We start from the raw sequence: 25,553 nt of genomic DNA, 5'->3' as shown, positions 1-25,553 counted from the left end.
ATGAGAACTGGAAAGCTGGTTTCAACTTATAGATGAAACCATGAATACATATCTGTCAGAACTACTGGTAGATAACTCATGGAAATATAGTCAAGACACATTTGCATTTAGGTCACTGCACCTGGAAAACATTTTTGAGGAAAACTTGTGGAAACACTACAAACTAGCTAGAAAATAAAGCTCTAAAATTCTGCGCTTTCAAGACAAATGGTTTCAAGACATGGTAAACTTGATTCTTAGAAAATTATGGTGCATCATGAAGCAAAAGAATCAAGTTCTAGGTGTCAGCAGAATAAATGATCACTACTTTCTGCACTTTAACAGTAGCTGGAATAATTAAATGTAATTTTTGTTACAGACCCTAAATAGGTAAATATAGTTCCTTCTTGAGTAATTACATACTTCGTAATCTCCTATAGCTTTCACTCTTCAAGAAATAAAGTTGGAGTTACACATTCAGTTTTAACATCTATCATGAGTTTTAACATCCATCAAGATGACGAATGGCTGGCTGCTTTTATTTACATTTTCAAGATGAGACTATTTTCCTATCAGTTGCTCACATGTTGTATTTAGGATGCACTCGTGATGACTTCAGATATAAAATGGAAAAAGTCCATTTTGAAAATACATTAAAAAAGTGGCCACCAGCCATTGGGCTACTAATTATTTTCTAAAGATTAAGCTCTAGGAAAACAAGTTTATTATAAATATTTAAAAACCTGAGCTGTAAATTCTGGTGAAGCTGGACAGAACATGGAGGTCAGTAAACAGAATCACGCCATGTCTCACAAACAGGAAGATTTACTTACATTTCAGCTTCTTTTCTGCCACAAGGTAGAAGACTGACAATTAAAAAAAAAATTAATAAATACACAGCTTTTAACTATAAACACCATTTGAACTATTCTTTAAAAAATTAAAGTAAGAAACCCCTTAACAAATCAATCTGATGTCAAACAGGAAGATAGATAAACATTTCAGCTTATTTATGTATTTCGGATGGTCTTTGGTAGACTACCAGCGGCAAGACTACAAGAACTTTCAGTATGTGTACGTCTCCCTGCCAATTCATGCGAAGAAGGAAGATAACCAAAGTTAGGAACATACTTTAATAATACCAACTGTGCTTCAGGAACTATGCTAAACACGGCTTCTAGCTGAAGGTAACTCAAATTAACTTTTGCACGCTTCTACAACACCCTCCTCAGTGTGGCACCTTTGAACAGCTTCTCTCCCGCAGCTGGAACATTACCCCTAACCCAGGTTCGGAAGGCAAAGAAAACGGATCCTTGCACAAGTCTCCTATGTATAGTGCAGAGGAAAGTTAGGAAAAAAAATACATTAAGAACCCTTTATACGTGTATATTCTTCCACTTATTCTTAGGCATGCTGACTCTGCTTCAGCTCTCCTGGAAGGAAACATGGCAGACCAGGCCCACTTGAACAAAGCAAGCTTCCAAATTCCAGGCAGAAGGGCCCAGCACTCAGCTGGGGAAGCACCCAGATACTACAAAAAATATTACAAAGCGCCTTGAGTAGTCTGCTCTTTCCACAGTACTGTGAAGGAAAAAACAGGTTAAGTGTCAAGAATGGTGATAAACTGCAGTAGTTAGATTAAACATTTATTTTTCATATATTCACAAAATCTTCACAAAAGTATTGAAACTCAAAAAGGAATTAGACTTGAGTCAAATACAGAGATGAAATGTACAAGACAAATGAGCAGGCAAACTAAAAGGTCTTGAAAGTATTTTACTTCAGATTGAAAAACGAACAGTTCAACTGTTCTGTTTAAATAAAGATTTGCAAGATATACAGTATTTTATGAATACAATGCTGGTCATTTGAGGCAACGTAAAATACCTCAATTTTTCCTTCATGCTTTTTTTTTTTTCCTTTTTTTTTTTTTTTTTTTTTCTTTTAGAAAGATACTGTTTACCAAAAAGAAACTTGAGCAGTCCAGGAAAAGCTATTTCCCATTAAATTTATGAAAACCATAAATTGAGGCAAACCTAAGATTCCCAATGGAATCAAGATTATCTTCCCGCTACCACCACCTTAAAATTATCACATGCTTATTGGAACACTAATATCTGCACCCTAAGAGTACATTTGCTTTCAACGATGAGGGTGATTCTTTTAAAAACACTTCAGTGTGGTAAATGCGATACAGATCTTTGCAAGTATTAAGTTTTGGAACAGTTTTGCTAATAGCAGCTAACAATACTGGATTAATATAATTTATAAATAATTGTTCCCTAAGCGGTGAACATAAGTCTACACATTCACAATAATCTAAAACAAAATAAATACTGTGATTATGCATAATGTGGTACAACTTTTACTAGTTTCTATGAACAAAAGCTCAACATCTTGTTGATAAAATTATCTGATCAAATTAAAATATGAATCTAAAAATTTAAAAAAAATTGTCAAATTAACATCACTTAGTGTTTGAGTAAATGTTATGACTTTCCGTATTTTTGGAATATATGTATTTTCCTTTTTGAAGTAAAACACTTTAACACATTGAAAATGTTTATTAATTTAAGTGATGACATCAGTTCTGGTCTTATTTTAGCATTATTTTACTTTAAAAAAACATTGCACTCATTAGTGCCCATTAAAGGTCAGGTTGGTCTGTAGTATTCTGTAAATGTATATTAAAAAAGTTTCTAAAAGCTAATAGTACTTTTTATAAAAGCATCATCTCCAGAACAGCTGCATTAAATACAGCCACATATGCAGAGTACAGACTTTCCTCTTTAAAGAAATATGTGAAAGTAAATGCCACTTAACTTTCTACCATTAAAGTGTCCCAACTCCTGTTCCAAGCTATGCCTGTGAGTGTAATTACACATTTAATTCGCATTCATGGCATCAAAGTTACTGCAACCTAGACTTGTAATGCGACTGAACCAGACAAATGTGGAGTTTAAATTAAATGATAACTAGGTCAATGAAGAAATACTATGAGATATGAAAGGTTTGGGTCTTTAAGGCAATACAAAATATATTTCACTATTTGAAGTTGTTTTGGTTGTTTTTAAATAATTAAGTGTAAATATAAAAATGCCTAAGAGGGGAGTGAGAAAAAAATAGTTTAATTGTAAAATTTACTTAAAGCTTCAACAGTTATAATCTCCTACAGGAGTTAGCAAAAATATAAAAGACAAAAAAACCCAGACCTGGAAGGGGGAGGGAAGGCACAAACAAAGAGGCATGGGATTAAAGCAGCCCAGGAATGCAAACGTCTGTAACAAACTGAGTTTTGTTGTTTGTTTTTTTAAAAACAAAAAAAAAAAAAAAAAAAAAAAGAAGAAGAAAACAATCACCACCACCAACCAAACTAAAAAACCCCAAGTGGCTTTATATTTCTTTAAAAAAAAGAAAGGGTCAGGGAGAGACCACTAAGGGGAGGAAGAGAAGGATGCAACTATAAAACCCCATTGCCTGAAATGATGGCACTCCAAGGTGAAGGTTACTTCTCTGAGATGACAAGCTCAGTGTCTACACAAAGTACATGTACACTTTATACAAATGAAAAACTTCATTTGCCACCATAAACCTTTCTTTCAGAGGAACAGCTTTTGCAGATCAAATGTTCTATTAAATCTTTTAAATGCCAAAAAAAGAAATTCTGAGCAATATAACTAGTAATGTCTCTTTATATGGATGTTAAGATGACAATTCAGATTATTTTCCAAACTAATCCTGAGAAAAATTTATGTTTACAATTTAAACAGTAATGTTATGTAAAAAGTATTAACAAATCCACTATTACAAATGTCAGCTTTCCTATATGGTCATCTATATATACACAATAAAATGGTAAGTATATGCAAAAATAATAAAAAAATCATGCACAAATTACTTTCACCTTTAAAGGCTGGGTTTCCCTCAAAATACAATTTTTTGCTTTTTTTTCCTATTTTTTTGTGTTTTATTTGTTTGTTACCACCCCCTAGACACACTGAGTACTACCTCTACAGGTCAGCATGAGCTGATGGGAAATACATTTATTTTACATTCAAGCTTTTATATCCTAAATGACCCTGTTGTAGCATATGACTTATCAAATGAGCAGCCTTTTTCCTCTTTTTTTTTCCAGTTTTTTTTCTTTTTAGAATTTTTTTCTTTTTTTTTTTTTTTTTTTTTTTTTTTTTTTTTTCAGTGATCAATCTTCATGATCCGTTCCGTGGCGAGCTGGGAAAAAAAAAATGCAGTTGCTAATCAATGTCTGAACAGTCTGAAGCTCCGGAAGAGATCCAAGGAGTCACTATCAAACTATCCTGTAGCATGAGATCATTGCACACAGAAGAACAGTCATAAAATAGGCAACTATCTACAAAGGTCTGAAAGGGCTGCATCCCTCTTGTGTTTCCTCTTTTTGCCATGGAAAAACTGATGGTGTGATTTGCTGCCTTGATGTTGTTTGTTTGTGACTGAGGTACCGTGGCTTGAGTTTGCTGGACCTTGGAAGCCTTTGTTAGAAGAGCGAAATAACCGTGCAGATCCATGCTGTAAAAGAAAGAGAACATGGTAAATCAGTGCTAAAAATAAAAAAGCATGGCAATTACACAACCCCATTTCTGGATAATGAGGACATTAACTCATGAAAGTGTTACACTTGAAAAAATTGATATGGCAAAAGAAGCTAGGCCATTGCTTAGACAGCAGCACATCACCACGAATTTTCCACTTTGGTGGTTGCAAACAAATGTTCATCTCTAGACCCAAAACCATGCAGGTCAAGAGAGAAGAGCAGAGCACTTTGACTTTTGAAAAGGATAAAACTGTTCTATCGCCCCCATTTTGCAACCATCAAAAAAGTGTTTTACAGAAACCTAAGTCCATAATCCAAGACGACAGATGAAGCTTGCTGTGCTGGTTTTGGCTGGGACAGAGTTAATTTTCTTCATAGTAGCTAGTGTGGGGCTATGTTTTGTATTTGTGCTGAAAACAGTGTTGGTAATACAGGGATGTTTTCATTACTGCTGAGCAGTGCTTACACAGAGCCAAGGCCTTTGCTGCTCCTCACCCCACCCCACCAGCGAGTAGGCTGGGGGGGCACAAGGAGTTGGGAGGGGACACAGCTGGGACAGCTGACCCCAACTGACCCAAGGGATATTCCAGACCTATGGACGTCATGCTCGGCATGTAAATCTGGGGGAAGAAGAAGGAAGGGAGGGAGGGATGTTTGGAGTGATTGTCTTCCTAAGTAATCCTTAGGTGTGATGGAGCCCTGCTTTCCTGGGGATGGCTGAACACCTGCCTGCCCATGGGAAGTGGTGAATGAATTCCTTGTTTTGCTTTGCTTGTGTGTGTGGCTTTTGCTTTACCTATTAAACTGCCTTTATCTCAGCCAACGAGTTTTCTCACTCCTACCCTTCCGATTCTTCCCCCCTCCCACTGTGAGGAAGGTGAGTGAGCGGCTGCGTGGCGCTTAGCTGCCAGCTGGGGTTAAACCATGACAATTGCTCAAATCTCATCTTCCGTGCAAAATTAAGATAACATTCTTTTAAGACCAGGACTAATTTTTTACCACATCTTTTTACAGATGTAGAGTATCTCAGATTGTGCATATTGACATTCCAGCACCAGAATTAGCTCTGCATAGTAGCACAGACATACATTCATGGTATATCCAAGGCCTAGTTTGTAAACTGCCTTGTTACTAGCTAGAGATAGATTGTCAGCAAGTAGTAGGCAAGTCTTCAGAATTACTTTTCAGGAATAATATTCCAGAAGATTCCAGGCTATTTTTCGTATGTTAAAGAAGTCCTAAATTCTGAAAAAGTATAAAAATGTAAACTGCATATATGCAAAGTATATTGTATATAGAGGCATATAGTATCTCCAGATTACTGAGTTGTCATAGAAGTATTCATCAACATGAGAAACCCCCTAAATGCATAAGCTCTGGTAGGTCTCATCATGAAGATATTTTGTCTTTAGGGGGAAATGAGAGGGAATTTCATGTATCAGCAAGGAAACTTCATCTCCCTTGATGAAAGACAGTTCAACAACTATCAACAGCTAACAGAGCAGCCAGTCGCAATTTTAAACATACATTTTTGGTAACTTTTTCACTAAGTGTTGGCAAGTCTCATTAGTTCTCAAATTCTGCAGTAAAGACTGGACTGACATGCTTTTTGAAAAAAGGAAATGGGTGCAACACAGCTGTATACTTCTGGAAAATCTAGATTTCCCAAAATAAAGTCAATCCAATTTAATCTGTTTTAAGGCTGGGAAAGCCACTGTTGCAAACTCATCTGTGTAAGCTAAACAGAGAACCAGGTGATTTTAGATACAATCAGTGCTCAAAGATTTTAGTGGGGTAAAAGGGAGGTGAAAAATGCAGTGTTTCCTTTCCAGAACAAGCTACCCTTTCATGGAGGACATGTGTAATATCCAAATAATCTATACAGTTGTTGTTTTCAAACATTTCACAAACCTGAGATTTGTTCGTGTTGCTGGATGTATTGGCTGTTTGGCTATTTTGTGTTTTCCCACTTGACTGGGAGGATTCCAGTGACACTTCTTGTGACCCCACTCTGTTTGTGGTAGACTGACGACAACTCAATTGTTTAGAGGTTTTGCAAGGTGTTCCATCAGAATCCTTCAGGAAAATGTAAAGTATTAGTGAGTTTTTCTTCAGAGTAAGTGAGTTTTTCTACAAGTGAGTTTTCCCTTAAAAATAAAGCTAGCAGTGGACAAAACTTAAAATGTGTTCATTTTATTAGGTATTATAATTCTTTCAATCCAGAATTCTTACTGAATAAAACGGAGAGATTTAAAAATGTTGAATTGATGCATGATTCTGATTTTGGGATTTGCCTTTTATTTTTCAAATAGAATTCCCAAACAGATTTTTTTTTTTTTTTTTTAAGGATTTTCTTTTTTTAAAGCCTATGGCTTAGGACTACCAGTCTTTTTTTTGAAATGCAGTTTTCCCAGAGAAAAGAGGGCTATGTAACTTTGTATCCACTGTATTCACTTTCTACATGTGTTGTGTCAAAAACACACTGCAACTTACATGTGTAGAAATTGCATAAGGGGTAACACCTCATGCAAGTCAGGATTCTGGATGAAATAACTAACTAGGATTCCGAGCTTTCAAAATGTATTCTGTGGCAATACAAATCAGGAAAAAACCCCAAAGACAATGTAAAAACAAAATCAGAAAACCTCCAGTACTTACTACATCACTAGAGCTCGACAGCGTAGACGATGATGATGATAAAGGACCTGATGAAGAATTTGAAGAATGTTTACTAAGAGTTTCTGAAGTTTTATTTCTAGGTTTTCCCAGTGCTTCATTCTCTTCAGCAAGATTATTGTTGCATTTGTCTAGCTGCTGAGTATCTACTATCAAGGTTACTCCATTACCTATTAAAAACAAAACAGAAGCATCACCACACATTAACTGCTAAAATATGCTGCGCTTTTTTTTTTTTTTTTTTTTAAATATACCCACGCCGGTATTATTTATCTATTATATCCAGCAGGACACGTACAGACATCTGCACATGTACATACTTTTAATACATGCAGACACATGTGCGCATGTGTTTGTGTGTATGTACTGCATGCAGCAAGCCAACATCTCACACAGGGTGTGCTGGTTTCCTGACAAGATCCCTTAATGCACACTATGAAAACCACCAAGCATTACCCACAGTTCAAGATGGAAATTAGAGAAGTAAGACACGGAAGAAGGCAGTAAGAAAATTCAGATGTGCTGCTTAATAAGATTGTTTCATGACACACTTCAACAGCACTCAACTACATAGGTTTAAAATCTGTTCCTATATATATACCCAACACTCAGCAACTCCCATTTTATTTCTGCTGGAATTCCTAGGGTCATAAGTACTCAAATAAGTCTGGTTGCTTTGTATGATACCCTACACTGAAAATACAAGATACAGAAATCTTATATCTCACTAACTTCTGCCTTAATTAAAAAAAAAAAAGAATCAGAACCTAAATCTAAGCTAAATCTACAACTGTAACTGTCACCATTATCTTCCTGATACAGGGTTATTTTTTTTTCATTACCGTTTCATCTCACATAAGACACCTAGGAGTTACCTCTGATTTATGACCTACACTTGTTGCCCCACTAGCTGTATTTGTATATAGAGTTTAATACATACACCACAATAGGTAGCTAAGTATTAGTCTGGAGCTTGCAGGACTGAACCGTGGTTGTCTGCCATTACCAGGGGGTACAGCAGTGCCACGAGGGTCTACAGACTGATAAAACAAAAATGGCCCAGAAGCACATTCAATTTGCAAGGACAGTGAGGGAAATCACTAACAAAAGCTTTAAAAACAAAGAAACTAAATCCCAACCTAGCCTGAAGACCGGGTAGTTGTGTCGTCTTCTCTTATTAATCCCTAACAAGAGAAGACTTCTAGCAGGCAACATTCTAAAATTAATTGACAGTATTAAAATTAATTTTAATTTGAAAACTCCCAGCCAGCAGATGCACCTACACCAAAAGAGGGTGGCAACTGGCTGGTGAAGTCAGAAGATGGGCAATGAAAATAAAGATGATTTTAAAGGACATTTTCAGCAAGTTCTCTGGCTAGGTTTTGTGTGTTTCCATTTGCTATTAACAAGAATTATGACTGATATTTCAGGATTTTTCTGTTTAAAAGACCTACTCCACTTATATGGTCAATCTTGGTTTAGATATTGCTTCTATACACATACAATATGTTAACCTTTAAAATGAAAAATAAAAGAACAGAGAGTAAGGATTTAAACTAGCATTCCCAGTAATTCTTTTTAAAACCATGTCCACATTGAAAGGACAAAGGAAGTGTGACAGTAATAACATGGGTAACTTAAACTGGAAGTTTTTCAAAAGTCTCCTCTTGCAAGCCAGCACTCTTTACAAACGCCTATGCTGACCAAATCTATCACATGGCCTTTTTTACTCTTGTACAAATCCAAATTTTCTGGATGAGGACACAAGACAAAGTCTATCACTACTGAGCAAAAAAGTAAATTTGTACTAAGATGCATACATTGCCTTATGTGAGGCAAAAGCAACAACAAAATCTGTGTGATCAAAATATGCAGGAAGCTTCCCCACCATCAGCCATGCTTAGTCAAAACTTACCATTACATGAAGACTCTGTCCTACTTTGCATTCCCCACTGCTTTGATATCCAGTCTCTGTATGTGGCCACTTCTTGCGTTACTCTTATTATTCTACCTAATATACTGTAAACCAGGGAAAAAACCAAAACCGTCACAATTAATTTTTAGACCCACAAAAATATAAGCAATTAATGTCTGAGATTTAGACTCATAAAATTTACCTTTCTGTTTCGTTGTTAGGATAATATTTAGCTATTGGGGAAACTGCATGGCTCAAAACAACATAAGCATAATCAAAAGCCTGTTTCACTTGCATGGCACCATAGGAACTCCTCCCAACATCATTACCTTAAAATAAGAATATAAGTAAATAAATAAATAAGATTGAAACCATGGTAATCTCCTTTCAGACAGGAGAGAGTAACATTTTTAAAAAATTGCCCTTATGTCCCAACTCAGTGCAGTTACCTCTTGTAGAATAGGACTAGTGAAGCATAAATATTTAAAAGAGCTTAAAAGACCTATAGATATTTATATGCACGGAAGTCCAAAATGGCAATTCTCTGGGTAAAAGTGCAACACATGAATCAAAAAAAAAAATCCTGTATTGCATTTATTACACATGTAACAGTACTGTCCTGGATTACATTCTTCTAGATCAGAAATATGTTAACTCTTTTCTATGAACAGCACTTGACTCACCATTTCAGAAGCCACCCATTCAAGTCAACAACAAACCTTAACATTAAGGTAACAGCACAGAATGAAACCACCACGTATTTATGTGACTTTACAGAATCAAACAGGAGAGAATGCTTAAGAGTATACATACATTATAAAGCGCAACTGTGATACAGGCAAGCACAAGCGTGAAAGGGACCACGCGTACATGTAGGTACATCTAGCCCACACTCAGGCCCATGCTGCTGTAGCTTTACTGCTGTTACCACAGAGCACATGACGGTTGCTCGGCATGCCTTCTCATACCCTACCTCCTGACTGCAGTACAGGCATGCCCTTGGGCGGCACGGTAACTATAGCTACGAACATGTCTTAAAGAAAATCATTGTGTTCTGAGTGCATCTTGGGTTCATAGACAGGACTGAGGTGTTTCTATTTGGTTTTTGGTGGTCATTCTATGCTATTCTTTGATTTAACTCCTCTGGATTAAGCATTCCCCTAACTTTTTTTCTTAGTCAATATGTTAAATCTCGCTTTATGAGGATACCTGGCTGTAACGGATCTTCGATATACAGCATTGATGGTCTGTAGCCATCCAGCATGCTTTTTTGCACTTCATCCTTGGCAACATAAGAGCCACCATCCTTTATTCGGATTCCAGTCTTCAGATAATTGAAGTGACGTCCATATAATTCAAAAAACTCTATTAAAAGAACACCGTAGTTGGCATTGGGCATACAGGCATCTTCCCTGGGATGCAGCTATTAAGAAGAGAGAAAAAAAATCATTTTCTTAAGATTTCAAGTTTCAAGTGTCTTTAAGTGCCTTTTCTTTTTCACAGCAGACATGTCTAAATACAATAATAAATAATAAAAGCCCATAATATATAAAGCAAACATGTCTAAACATAGTTATTTTCCCTTGATAAAGCAGTTCTGCATCTTTAGAACAAGATGCTATCAAAACTTTTATAAACTAATTACCTCTTAAAAATAAGGCTGTCAAGTATTAATGTTTTTGTATTTGAACTTCCAGTTCAGTAAGTGAACTTCCAGCACTAATGGCAGCGTTCTTGTAAAAAAGCAAAGACTTTTGCACTTCATAAACCTGGGTTTGCAATACAAATACAGGCTTCTAGTGTGCACAGCTATATAAATGATCCCCTCTACTGTTAAGCGTGCAGCCTGAGAGACTATGAACAAAACCAGTTCATAATTGTAGCAGATATAAAACCTGACTTCTTTTTTTACAGGAGCAAGTAGAAATGCTATTAGCCAATATAATAAAAAATTGGGGTTGGGAGAGATTTTGGTTTCTTTCAAAAAGACATGCCTGTTGCCTTCATTTCTTTTGTGCTCAGCAGGCAACTGCAATAGCGCTCAGCAAACACCAAGCTCCAGTTCAAGGCTCACGTTTAAAAGTAACTACAATCTGGAACAGTACAGACATACACATACACAGACACAGTTATACAGTACCATTTAGTACAAGAAAAAGAATGAGGTTGATAAAGCCAGAACTCGGCTACTTCATATTTCTACAATATTTTTCTCCCCCAGGCACAACAATATAGATTTAGCTCATGCATTTTGTTCTCTTAGATTTAAGAGAAAGTTGTAAAACATGTTTGTTTGATATCAGCTTAAAAACTTAAGACAAACAAGCAAAATTCCATTATGTTCATTTAAGCACATACAGGGTGTATGACCTGGAAAACAAGTGTTATAAAGGACAGCTGCATTGAACACTAACCTATGTAGCTTGTTCCAAATAAGTTACACAATAGTCAAGTTATTTTACCATGATTCACACACGTGCCTGGTATTGATACACCAACAGACGTTCCAAACATCTCTAATACCAAAAGTACCAGTATGGGAGGAAAAAAAGAAGACAGGTGGGACGTCTATTTTTAAATGAAAAGGGGACACAAAACCACAAACAGGATAGCTTAAATGATTAAATTTAAGGATTGATTAAATTCCTTCTTAATGTAATGTCCTTTTGCACCAATGGCATCAACAGATTTCATTGAGCTTACCTGAAGGAAACTGACAGCCATTAAAAAAAGACTATAAGAACCGATTCCACCTGTAAATACTTCATTAAGGTCCCTCTGCAACAGGAACTGTTTCAATACTAAAACTAGATACGGTAATACAGGGTATTTCTGAAAGAGAAAAACAAAGGTGTTAGGATACTGTGATGCATATACACAACACATATACAACTGATGCTATACAACTAATTGAAGCTGTTATATTGAGTCTCAAAGCTAAGTATAACTCTAACTTATTATTTTTAGTAACAGGGGAGAAGCCAAGTGCTCTGCCTGTGATCAATACAGTTATGTTTTACCTCTTCAACTCTGGTGGCAGATATTAACAATAGAAAAAAGTTATTACCTCATAAAATCAGAATGGTTTTTTTATATATATAAATACACTTGCTTTTCTCACACAAGTGAAAAGGAAAGCAAAGGAAGAACTATGGAGATATCCACATCTGTAATAAAACCTTCTTGCTACAACCAAGGTGATATCCCAAAGTTGACTGAGACTTCTGTCCTGCAAGTACTTCAGACAGCCAGAGTTCGAAACAGTTCTTCAAAATTACTACACCCAGATAACATTTTCAAAGGAGCCAAATACTTACCTTTGGGTAACTGGTCCTTCAATAGGTTTGTCTGCATGGTTTCCCTTAGAGGTGTGCATACGCTGCACGTGTGGAGAACGCGGACCTTTTGGACAGCAGTGGAGGCTGGGGCTACGCCTGCACTCTGTACACCCCCTCACAGGGGAGGGGGCAAAAGAGGCTCAATAATATCACTCCTTTAATCAACACAGAGCTAAAAAGTTCCTTAGTGTCAGAGAAGAGATGTGGATCACGGTATCTGTGATTGCAAAAGATTAAAGGGAAAGAAGAATTTCTCCAAGAACTTCTCTGCACGAGTCTTATGGTGACTATTGGGAGCCCTATTTAACCGAAGATCCCAAGATCCCGTTTTTGAACTGTTAAGAACTTACAGTCACAAGCTGAAGTGTTGAATATCAGTATATACCAAAATTCAAAGACAGGATTTTTCTCAGGAAACTGCAAACCCTTAATTAAGGCTTCAGCTGCCCCAGACTTCCTAAATAAACCGGATGAAGAGAAATAGGCACTTCCAAGGGTAATACTGAACACGACACCACAGTTAGGTATTCAAAGTTACATGGGACAAAATAAGACCCAAGAGTACGCCCTGCAAGTGTTTTACAGAGAGATCCTCAAGAACACCGGTGAAGTCACTTGGCAAGGACACATCGAGTTTTCTCCAAGTTAAACAAACCACCCTCCACAGTAGCGCAGCCATCGCCTGCTGCGCGTCAGGGCCGAGTGCCACCTCTCCCCTGCCACACCAGGCTCAGCTGCCCAGGCTCAAGGGCAGCTCTGGTGCGGCACAGCTGCACAGCCTTGGCTTGGGCTGCTGGGAGAAAAGCCGTGTGGGAAAGCACCATGTGAGAAGCCTTGTTGGGACTCCCTCCGCTTCGCTCAAGAGCCGCTTTTCATCTCAGCTGTTGCCCTTGGTGTCTGCCTGAGCCACGCTGCTGCGCACTGATGCTGATCCTGACCCTAACCCCTGACTTGGCGTCCTCAGCCTCGACCTCCTCACCACGGGGGGGACTTGTCTGCCAGCCGCTGGCCGGACTGCGAGCTGACCCTGACTACTGTCACCAGACCTGCTCTGCTCTTCGGGTTGGAGTACCATGGGGCTGCACCCCAGTGGGCAAGGCCCCTGCCCCGTGCCCGCCCAGCTGCCACACGCAGCTCCCGCTCGCTCCTCGGGGCCACAGCCCGCGCTCGCCCCGACCCAAGGCCAAAGCTGCCCCTCCGAAGGGTTACAAATAACCCGGGCAACAGGAACACACTAACACTTTTTTCTTTTTTTAAGCACACAAAAATGCCTTCAGGCTCTCAAGAGATGACTATCTCCCATCTTGAAATGAAGAAGCACATAGGCAATTTTGAGCCAGTATGCAGGGCTTTATGGACTTACCTAAAAATAAATTTATATGCAGAGTGTAACAGAAATACACCCCCTGTGTCATGGCAGAAAACCAAATACAGACTGCCTGTCCACACAAGGCAATGCAACAATGCACAGGATGTAAAAACTGAAGTTAGCTACCAAACTCCAGGTAGCCGTCTTACAACACAGAATCTGGGCATCTGCTTTCCCTAACAAGGAGCTACACAGCACAAAACTATTGGTCTTGATTTAGTAGCAAACGGCTGGCCAACACAACTGATTTCTGTTCATCAGACAGAGGCCAAGAGAAGAAAGGTCTCTGGACCCACCCCACCCTCTTACTCCAAACACAGGTGCAAGAGGCCTCACGAGCACAAGGTTTAAGCAGAAGGTTTATATAAGCACATATAAGGTGAGACTACACAGACAAGAACTCAGACTATTCTACTGAAACTAAGGACAGAGATTTTTCTCCTGTGTCATTCTACAGGTTAAAGAAATAAGACACTGTAGAAGCAAACTGAGCTACCTTCATACTTGCTACTAAACATACATGAAGGAACCGAAGACTAACAAGTTGAAGGCCATACATTCAACTCATCAGCAACTGAAAATCCCCCCAAATTTAGAAGACTTTTTGCAACTCAATGACATTGTTAAAGCAGATGTACATGATTTCTAACCCTTATGATTGAAAGTAAAGTGCTTGTTTTATTAGATTTACGGAGTTTTCTGAAGGAGTTTTACTTGTCTAGTTATTGAAATACTTCCATTCTCCTGGTGTACATTAGTTTGGTTAAAATGACCAAAGCAGTCAGTAGTAGAATAGTAATACCTAAGCACATAAGTGAGACTGAACTGCACTTCCTCTCCCTACACAGAACACGAAAATCCAAGAAAAATTTTCTACTGCTTTTATGAGACATTTACTGCAAATGTCTAATCCACTGAATAGGGGAAGGAAAGGAAAGGACAACAGTGTGATGATACTTCAAAACTTTAAATACAAAAGCACATTAATCCTAACAAAATGATCCCATATATTAAACAAGAATAACTGTAATGTATCTATGATACAAGTACTAGTGAATCCCTGAACAATAACTTACTAAATTTAACTTATTCTACTTAAATTAGCATTTGTATGCTGAACCAATATTCAGTCTAGAATGAGATTATTCCTACTTTCTCAGGAATGTGTGGTTATTACTAATTTTAAGTTCAAGGAACTACAGTTAGAAGAGCAGAACATTTAAGACAGGTATTAGTGCATATTCCTTAGTCATTGTACCACTATAACTTCTCCATGCTTTCTTTGTACGTTTTACAATCTTCATGCCTTTTAGGACAACATATCTAAAACCTAGCAACATCATACAGTAGTATCAGACAACAAAAAATAACAGAGTGAAAGCGGATCTCTAGTAAGGATGCAGTCAAAGTAAAACAGAAAATCAAATTAAGTCATCAAATATTCAGCTCTGTAGTTCTATTATAGTGTTGCCTAACCTTGATAAAATCTTTGATGAGCTGGGCTGCTTTAACCCCATTCTGTACATTAAAGCTTATATCAACTTTCACTTCAGTGAAGGAATCTGTCAGTTTAATAATAGGTACCTGCAAAAGAAAGACAGATTAAGTCAATACAGATATCCAAGACACATTTGGTTCCATTCATACTTATATGCACCAGTAAAACTGAAACATTTTATGAATTTGTAGAGAGGAGGTAGAGAGAGAAAACAGGACTCCTGTCTGTTTATGAACTCACTCTCCTTGCCAATCTGTTTACATAAACTTTGCTTTTGTAACTCATAAATGCTATTTTCAGTTTACTATCCTGTTTAACCAAACATAACACTTCATCTTGAAAGTGATTAATTTTAAATTGGTTTTAGTCAGTTCCTGGTGCAGAAGCATAGTTCTAGTGGGAAAAACGAACACCAGAGGGAGACAAACACTTAAGAAATAAAGATGAATGGTAATAGATACGCTTAAGAAAAGACACGCTCCTGTGTCATTGTGGGTCATTGATTCCTCATCAAAATTATCTTCAAACAAGAAGCACAAGATATTGAGAGCACTCTGACATAACTCCACCTGAGTGGTTTCCAAATTATCTCTCTCTACTAATAATAGCCATCAACTGGACACCTGTTTAAACCCCAACCCTCTTAGATACACTTACAATTAGCAAAAGGTAGGAAGTTATAATGGAATTAATCCTATCCTGCACAAGACATACCATTACATATTTACACAAGGCTGTACTCACTACTTCTATGTGAAAATGTATTATGTCTGCTTACTTCCAGTAAGAAAAAAATAATTTATTTATGTACAAACTCAGTACAGAAATACACAGGTCTAATCACATTAATTCACAACAATGACTAGCATAATCTCACTTAAAAGCAAGTATATGTTGTGCAGTATGGAAAATCAGATGATTTTCCACAACAGAAAAAATGTTTCTGTTGGAGCACTATCAATTATTTTGTCAGTAATAAAAACCATACTAAGTAAGAGGTTCTATTGATTCTATTTCAAATTTATATATAAAATAGTTTCTGCTTATGAAAATTCATCCTTTTAACCAAGATCTTTCTTTGATTAGAAATTTAGCTTAGAACATGGAAACACCCTCTTCTCCCAAACTTACAGTTGCTTTATCTAAAACTTTTACTGAGTTTTCATCTGCTACATTGTGCTTTCTAAGAGCTTCTTCCAGGGTCCAAAGAGGTAATGTCTCCCATTTTCCAAACACAACTAAATCAATATCACTGAAATGGAAAGAAAATATAGATTTATTCAAATTAAAAGACGAATACACTTAAAAGATAAACAACTGACATCCACACATAACTAGAATAAAGCTGACAGAATGTAGCTTAACCAAATAGTTTATTTTTAATTTTCTGAGGAAAGGGGTGGAGATGAACTCTTACACTTGGGGAAATACAGAACATTTCAGGTTGCCAAGGGGAGGGGACAGATACACACACAAATCAATTGGGCTGCAAAGCCCGATATTAGTCTCCTCAGGCCACATTGTCAGCAGAGTGGGATCAGCTTCTCCAGAGTGATTCAGAGCAAGAAATTAACTTGTTGTGAATCACCACCTTTGGGCTGTATTAATCAGTAATGCCAATTTAACAGCCTGCTTCTGAAAGGGAAAGTCCTGTTCCCCATCCTCTACTCCCAGGTGCATGGCCCTGTCTCTAGGTCTGGTGTTTGTCTAATCCGCAACAAATCAATTCAACATATTAATGGGCCTGGCAGAAACCAACTTCTCTCCTGCCTTAAAAAAACCGCAAAACATCCTGGGGTAATTTCCTGCCTCTTTGCATCTCTAAGTTGGTTTTCTGGGTGATCAGAGTACCAGTGGGCACATGGTAAGCAGATGGCCTGTAGTGCCAAGAACAGGGAGCAGGGAAGGAGAGAGGAAAATGTGGCTACTTTGACTTCAAGAAGCAACAAGCTGTTAAGTAAGATCAAACCATCTAACCAACTGCTCTCATTAACTCAGCTCCTTGAAGGGATGTCTCCATCCGCTACAATTCCTCCCTATGCACATACACATACACTTGACTACTCAGGGAGCTGACACCCTGATTCAATGCCTGAAGTCAAATTCAAAAGGTGGCTGGTGTCCAAACTGAAGCCAGTGAAGGCTACTGTGAGATCCTGAGCTATTCCCCCTTTGCTCCCCAACTTCTTCTTTGACTTCACCTGCTTGGTTGGAAGCACAAAGGAGGTGAGCATATAACCCTATAATTATACTAGCAGGCCACTCCAGTGATATGGAAAACTGTATAACAGAAAACACCAAAAAATGCAGGAATACTCACCTCCCCCCCCCCCGCAATAGATTCTACAGGTCTGCTGATTCACAAACAACACCGCTTTAACAATCTCAAAAGAAACTACATCTGCATTAGATGAAATATCTCTTGCCGACAAACAGTGTCGGCAGCAGGCAAGTTCAGCAGCAGTTCAGCTGCATACCATTCAGCTGACAAGGATAGGCAGCACTTAGCCAGTTTCAGAAAACTGTGTTCAAAACCTGCTTGGAGAGCAGGAAATGCTGCTGGACACTTCTCTTCTAAACTAAGTAAGTGTTAAACCCACTACTGATGCTGACAGTTAACAACAGGAGACATCTTTCTGATGCACATCAAGAAAGCAAAAGCAGCTCTGTTGTCACCTTGAGTATAGATATTGCCTGCAAAATAACAGAGATCTAGCAGCTAAACAACCGTGTGCCCAAACCTTCAATATCAGCTTAAGTAAAACGATATTAGGCAAATTCTAACACAGAGTAACAGAATTAAAGACACACTGTAGGTCTTTCTGAATCCCAGAACCTGAAATCTGAATTAACAATACAGTTACTGACAGGTAGGGAAAACCTAGGGCAAAGGGAAGCTTTCATAGAAGGCAACAGTGAATTAATTACCAACATTGCAAATGCTCGTTATTCTGAAAGTTTGGTAAGTACTGCCACAGGAAGGTTTTTTGTGGGTTTATGTACTGTGTTTAGAGTATCTGCCTTTGTTCTCCCCCCAAAACTCAGCTGAAACAAATATGGAGGAAAGGCAGCATATGAAATCAAACAGACAACAGCAAAGTGTTTTTCTTGCATCAGTTTCAAAACAATCAAGCAAATGTAGTAAAGAACTATTAGTATCAGTCATGTGGATAGGGATATCTCTCTTGCATTACCAGCATTCAATCAAGTCTAATCAAGCCTATTTAAAATCAATGAAAAAAAGGCCAAGAACGAGGCCAAATGTGAAAACAATGTGTATTTGTACACCTTACTTCTGACTCTCCAAAGAAAAGCTGAGTAATTCAGCTTTCCTGCAACTCCTTAGACTAAAGCAGATACTAAAGCATCTGTCAGATACTTCCTTTTTCAAAAAGAGATGAAATGATGGCTCGGGTATCCATCACCTGCAGTCAGTACTAGATATTAATTCCTCATGTTCCCAAAGTACGGAACTCAATTCAAGCGTTAACCTCAGACTTAGGCTATTTAAATGTATTTATCCCTGCAGCCATTTAAGCTTTTCATTCTATTTCTATTTAATTGTCAAAAATACTTAAAATTTCTACATAGAAGATACCAGTGTCACTGAGTAATGACTTTACAAAAACTAGTAATAAATTTGGAAAAGGTAGATATTGACTATTGTTACAGATTTCACAAAAGAAGACTGAAAGAAAAAAAGCAATCTGTATGTAATCTTTTCTCTTCAGTGCTAACATTATCATTAATAAAGTAACGTTAAATGCTTCAATTTAATTGTCTGTGGAGGTAAAACTTAGCTTTTAAGGCCAACTTCTTCTTTTGGTTCAGTCAGTTAATGAAGCCAAATCACAAAATAAGCCTTTTTTGACAACATGGTAATTCATATCTTTTACCGATACATGCAAAATCTATATAGACACATGTATTATAGTTAATAGTCTTAATTATTATATTTCTGTACACTTTGCAGAGTACTAACAGCTTAACACTTTCTTAATATAACAAGTATACACACAAGTAACAGATACTGGGAGATCAGATAAATCACTACAGGGGTACAGGTTTAACAGGCTATGTTTTCTCTTGTACAGAATTTACACTGAAAAATTACTAACCTTGTAGGTAAATATAAACCAGTTTTAAAACTTCCAAATATCTGCACCTGAAACACAAGAACAGGATATATGAAAACAAATTTTCAGGCTTCAGAAACAAGTTCTATTAAGTTGCTTGTAAAAGCTGGTTATTGCTACCCTCCATTGGTAGATTTTGGTATTGCTAACAGGCACATTTTGAACAGAAGTACTCTTTTCTGTTAAAGCATTTACATCTTTAATGTAGTATAAACAGCTAATCTTCATTGTTACTACCCATGAAACATTAATAACTTCGACTTTTCTATTACAAAACCTTCTTTGTAATGTAAAAATTTTCACCATGACCAAATTTGGCAAAAACTCATAAACTGAAAGATTTTAAAACGCTGAAGAATGATAGAACATTAAAAACCCCCGTATCAGTTCAATTTATTTTTTGCTTTCATATCTCAAAGTATACCCTTCAGTTTGTAAACACATTTTCTAAGTTTAATATATTTCCGTTGCTTCGCATACTTTAAAAAGAAAAATTAAATCACAATACATTTTTTTTTCTGAATTACAGAGCAAGTAGCACAACTCTGTTTATTTCTGCTTAAACAACAAACAAAAAGTTTCAGAAAGTTTCACATCCCACAGATTTAGTTTATTATGCTGGATTTTTACTAGCACTGAAGGTTTAAATAATCAGGTTTCCATTGTAAGCTGTCCGAAACCACGTTCTCATTAACTTAGCCACACCTCACAGGGAGGTTGGATTCATGTGCTAAGTGGGGGACTGGTGAGACTTCAAAGTAAAAATGTCTACACATTTGGACTAATTTTCAACCAGTCTTCTGATGTGTTTCCTGGAGCCACCTTACACAGGCTTGTGTATTCTGTTTTAATGAGTCTCATACATTAGCTCGATTGCAACCTATCTGTATGTCAAGTGACCCACTTTTTATGTTTTTCCCCTTCAGGATAAGAAAAAGGGGAGATGGGAAAAGATGATGTTTTGCAAATAAGTGTCTTGATACTTTAGTAGACTAAGAAGCAGTATGAGTGCTTCCTCTTGATTATTTTATATCACTTCACCCTTTTTACCCCTTCACCCCCACCTCCAACAAAAAGCACATGCTGGCAGTAAATTTAATGTTGAAAGTTCATAGCTTCTCAAACTAGAAAAGGCTGGAAGAGATGCCACAGAACTGACATCAATATTGTACTAGATCTTGACAAAAGCATAAAGGCATCACAAAGCTAAGAATGTAATAATTATTATTACTATTTTTAATCCAGGATAAAAATAAAAGCATCCTTTGTGAAACTGTTTGGGTTCAGTCAAACCAGGATTTATTAGGCCACCAAAAATATATGAAAAGTGTTTTTGCACAATAAAACAACCGCTGATGGGTTCAGAAAAAACTAAATGTGCTCTCACATTATCAAACAAAATAGTGTGTTCAGCTGAACAGCAGAGAGAGCCTTTATTGAATAAACCACCCTGTAAGTATTCATAAACTTACTGATACAACATATATGACCTTTACCAAAAGGAATGAGACAACATCTGTTGTACAATAATTTGGAGTATGAGAAACACTGAATTATTCTACAAGAAACCCACACCCACACTTCAATCCCTCTCTCATCAAATCTGGAAAGATGGAAGAGCGGGGAAATAGGAAGAGAAATTTTAAAGGATTTTGATTGATTATTGAATTGGAATTCAAACTGTTGAAGCTCTGTAGCCATGTACATATTTAAAGCATCCCAAATATAGGACACTGTTATGACTTGAGAGACATTAAGCATTAGTTTTTGTGGTGTGCTAACTCTGCCGACTATGTTTTTGTTCTATGTGGACAGAGATGTGTATTTGCATTCATAAGGTAACTTAAGACTTCACAGTACTGTAATGGACTACTCCTACTCCTGTATGTTACTGTTACTATTTATCCTACATTTCTGCACACTTGTTCGTATTAAATTCCGAAGTTCCTGACAGAGCTTTAATTACAGTATGTGTCCAAATATGTCCTCACTATGCACAACAGAACTTGGAAACCCACAAAAGCTTGGAAAGTCCTTGCTACCAAAATCCCTCCATCAAAACAAAAAAAGCTATCCGTAGCCAATTTAAATTTCTCTTTCTTCTACATCATGTAGAATTTTCTGAAGTTTGTTGAACTAAATAGAGTTCATCTTTCTACTTCCATTCCCAATCATAGCATTTTCATAACTGAAATGCATGAAGTATGCAACATTATCTCTTTTCAGATCTACGAGGCCACACAATACTCAGGCACAAAGCTGAGGACATTATAACAAATGTATCCTAAATTCCACTGTATAAGTACTTATTTGTTCAATAGTCAAATTTTCATATGCGACTGGTAAAAAACTTTGCCTTAAAATGCTTTCGGTTAATGTTTTGGGTTGTTCAGTTTCAGTGTAATTAAAGCCTTTCTTATGGTCAGAGCCTTGCTGATGCCAAGAACAGTTCTCACGTACAAGGAATGTTTCCTTCTAAGCACATTCCCTTGAGTAAGAGAGCAAATGACACAATTGCTAACTTCTATAAATAAAGTAACAGTTTAGGATACCTAGTTTTACCCCCCCCTCCATCTGCCTTTTCAGCCTTTTCCTAAGTGGAACAGGAAAAAAAGATGTATGTGCACAGACACATTCCACACGCTCTCTATACATTTAGATTCATGAAACCTGATTTTCCTTTTCTTGGTATCTGATTTTTATAGAACACGTCTTACCTACATGTTTAGTGAGAAACTACAAACTAAATGTGTATGTTTAACTTACAAGTTTATTTTAGCTGGATTCACCACATCTTTGACTCAAAATGAACAGCTTAAACATTAACTTAACGCTTTACACTACAGTTAAAGCTGAGGACATTGGACCAGGTAATACTCCACCTTCTCAGAGCATGTACTCAAAACTTAAATCTTACAAGTAGCTAAACCAACACAGATTTCCAAACAGTTAGTGATTAACTCAAACGACTGAAAAATTACAACAAAAGACTGTCAAAGTTGAACACAGTTGAGTTCAGCAGTTCAGTTCCCAGGCAGATCGGTAAAGTATTAGGAAAATAACATTACAGTAATTTCCAGATTATAACCTGGCATGCTGTTGTCTCCATTCAGTTCCCTTCTAGCTTCCAGAAAACGGAAGGGCATACAAGAGGAGAATTCTTTCTCGACGTAACAACAGCAGACAAAATGCAGAGTTAGGCTTTGAAGAGCAGTTAATGACTTGAGAAAAAGGAACCGCCATGCTCTTGCTCTCTAACATTTTGAAGAACAGCAAAGAAAGACGGTCATGGCAGTTCTAACTGGCACTAATTGAAAAGTGAACTTCAGTTTTCAACTACACGGTGTGTGCTTCCTCTCAGTCACATTACAGCTAAGCCCAGTGGCCAGCTTGTCGCTTGTGGTAGAGCTTGTAATTTGCTTCCCCTTCTTAAACATATTATGGCTACAAAAAACAGTTTCAGTACCTTGGCCCCAAAGTCATATATATATATATATATATATATATATATATAAAAATTATTTTTAATACAAAATACCTAGCTTTTACAGATCAAGTCTGTCCTACACACAGAGTATCTCTGGAAGCACTAAGTTCTTGTGCCCCATTCAAAATGTTAGCAGTAACAAAGGAAGATCCCCTGGTAATAAATCCATTCACCCCAATACACTAGTTAAGTCTGCAGCACACAAACTTGTCTAGGAAATAGCGGCATCTTCTCCAGGCTGAAGCAAGTAGTTATTTTGGTGAAATTCCCTTCTACAAGACTTTGGCAGGGTGTATCACAGTAAGCACTGTTTCATACCTGCACTGTTTCCTATAATATTGCCTGTCAGACTGGCAGCCCACTACTCCTGTTCTTCATTAGGGTCTCCATCACTGTTTCACTGGCTTAGAGAGAGCTATACAACAGCTGTGAGATATGCTGAAGTCTCTTACACAGTTCCCTTGGAAAGATTATTGGTTTTGCTCAAAGAGAAAATTACCAGACACATGTAGTACTGACTCTATCAACTCTCTATAACTGTGCAGAGGCAGCTATCACTGAGTGAAGAGTGCTCCTTCCATATTATACGTCATTAATATGTTGTCCATAACAACATGAACCACCTTGAAAATGTGAGTGTATTTTACACACAAAACCACACACCACATACATATAGCTTATACAGAATTCACATTCTGTCGTATTTTGCCAATTTCTAAAAACACATTCCAAAAAACAGGTTAAGAAGATTTGAAATGAACAGTGGGTTTAAGTCATTCATGTCAAAACACTATCTTTTACCATGGCAGGATCAAAGAGCATTCCTTATACTAAAGATCTGCTGTCTGAATTTGGTTTGCTATTGTGGCTAACAAGTCCTTATTTTCAGCTACTGTTATCCACAGTTAGATGACTACAGGTACACATCTGCATTCTGGAAATGTATCTCTCTACTTACCATATTAGTAGTGAGACACAATTAAACTAGACTCAATTATGCTAAAAATCCAACTGTGTCCCCATAGAACCATATTGAGTTGTAAAAGCAACTTCTCTGGCTTCTCTTTAATCCAACCTTTATTAAAAAAAAGCATAGCTCTGCACAGGAGAAACTCTTTTTTCTCTTGAACGAAGTACTAGCAAAAACCCCATCTTCAGTGGAAAGAGGCACTACAGATTTTAAGCTCGATACACAGATCTACAGACTTATTTGCTCCTGTACAAAAAAACCGGTTCCTTTCAATTTGTAAGATATGTCAATTTAGTTTAACTGCCCATTAAAAATAGCATCGTCTACGTAACATGGCATTGCTGGCATTCCACCTTAATAGACTTACTCAAGACTGCAGGTCTTTGGACTAGAAGCCCTGCTGCTAGTGAAGCTATGAGTTTCAGAAGATTATTTTTTTTTAACACAATACTTTACAAGCATGCATGCATGCCTGATGTGTTCCCATTAATCTTAGTAAATAAATATTAATGAGACCAAATGTTGCCACACCTTATGCCCTTTCTTTGACTAGAGTAGGTCTAGCTTGTCTTTGTTCCTACGTGTGATAGAAAATGTTGACCTGTATTATTCTAGAAATTAAGATCATCTCTCTCATTTGACCAGAAATCCTCTTGGGTTTTTTTTTTAATATGGAAAAAATAAACAGTATTTTCATTATTCAATACTTTGCAAAGTAATCAGGCACGAAATGTTGCTTTTATATATTCACAAATAGAACAGTGTCCTACTCACATCTGCATTAGGCCAGAGCTCTTTTATAACATTTTCTATCCTGTTCACCACTTCCATCCGCATTCTCTCTTCTTCAGGTCTGGGAGACATATACTTATAAAAGTCAATTATTTCTTCATGAAGACTAAGAAAGAAAAAAAAAAAGAAAAAAGTTAGGAAAAAGCCACAGGAGAATGAAATAGTAACTACTCCAAACAGGCTTTTTAAGCTCCTAGTTACCTATTTAGTTAAGGGGCAATTTAAGAATAGCATGCAATTAAAAAAAAAAAATCCAGATTCACAACACTTACTAACATTAGTTTCATGTTAGTTTCTTATGCCATAGGTCAGTATTGCACTGCATTTGCTAAAAGTATTGAAGCAAATCTAAATCCAAGCACCTTCAATTCACACTGAAAGTCACACTCTGTATTTTAATGCCAGCGTAACGCAGAAATGGTTCAGTCTTCAACTATGAATGTAGCTGTAAGCTCCAAGTACACACTGCGCAAAAATTTCAACAGGAGGTTTTCAGCCAGCGCTTCCTAGTCAGCCCATTGGCACCAGCTAGGGAGTTCCACGCATCAGCCTGTATTCAGTACCAGGGTTTTAAAAAGTTGATAGTAATTGTGCCAGTACTAGACTTAGAAAAACTGCTTCTTTTACTGATAGAGAAGACACATAAACTAAATACGCACTCTCTCCTCATAACAAGAAAATAAGTAGTACACACGCAGCAGCGGTGGCTCAAAAGAATAAGTGATTGACAGATAGTTAAGCCATATATTTGACAGTTTACCATATTACATGTGCTTCTCAGTCAGTTATGTTTAGACTGCCTATGATAAGAGCTGAAATAAAA

At 37.2% G+C, this 25,553-nt stretch overlaps 1 protein-coding gene across 1 annotated transcript in view; it reads right to left on the bottom strand.

Annotated features, from left to right (window-relative positions):
* Window positions 1-1,612: 1,612 nt before the first annotated feature.
* Window positions 1,613-25,553, bottom strand: part of TENT4B (terminal nucleotidyltransferase 4B) — a 46,510-nt gene continuing 22,569 nt past the window's right edge. The window contains 11 exon segments of the mRNA XM_030025529.2: window positions 1,613-4,524; window positions 6,461-6,625; window positions 7,208-7,395; window positions 9,141-9,244; window positions 9,343-9,469; window positions 10,350-10,563; window positions 11,844-11,972; window positions 15,324-15,431; window positions 16,477-16,597; window positions 19,464-19,510; window positions 24,713-24,836. Of these exon segments, the coding sequence (XP_029881389.2) occupies window positions 4,345-4,524; window positions 6,461-6,625; window positions 7,208-7,395; window positions 9,141-9,244; window positions 9,343-9,469; window positions 10,350-10,563; window positions 11,844-11,972; window positions 15,324-15,431; window positions 16,477-16,597; window positions 19,464-19,510; window positions 24,713-24,836 (1,507 nt within the window). The 3' untranslated portion in view covers window positions 1,613-4,344.

This window comes from Aquila chrysaetos, chromosome 9, assembly GCF_900496995.4.
Source record: "Aquila chrysaetos chrysaetos chromosome 9, bAquChr1.4, whole genome shotgun sequence".
Lineage (NCBI taxonomy): Eukaryota > Metazoa > Chordata > Aves > Accipitriformes > Accipitridae > Aquila > Aquila chrysaetos.
The sequence above is the reverse complement of the archived record's forward strand: the minus strand, read 5'-3'. Positions and strand labels throughout refer to the sequence as shown.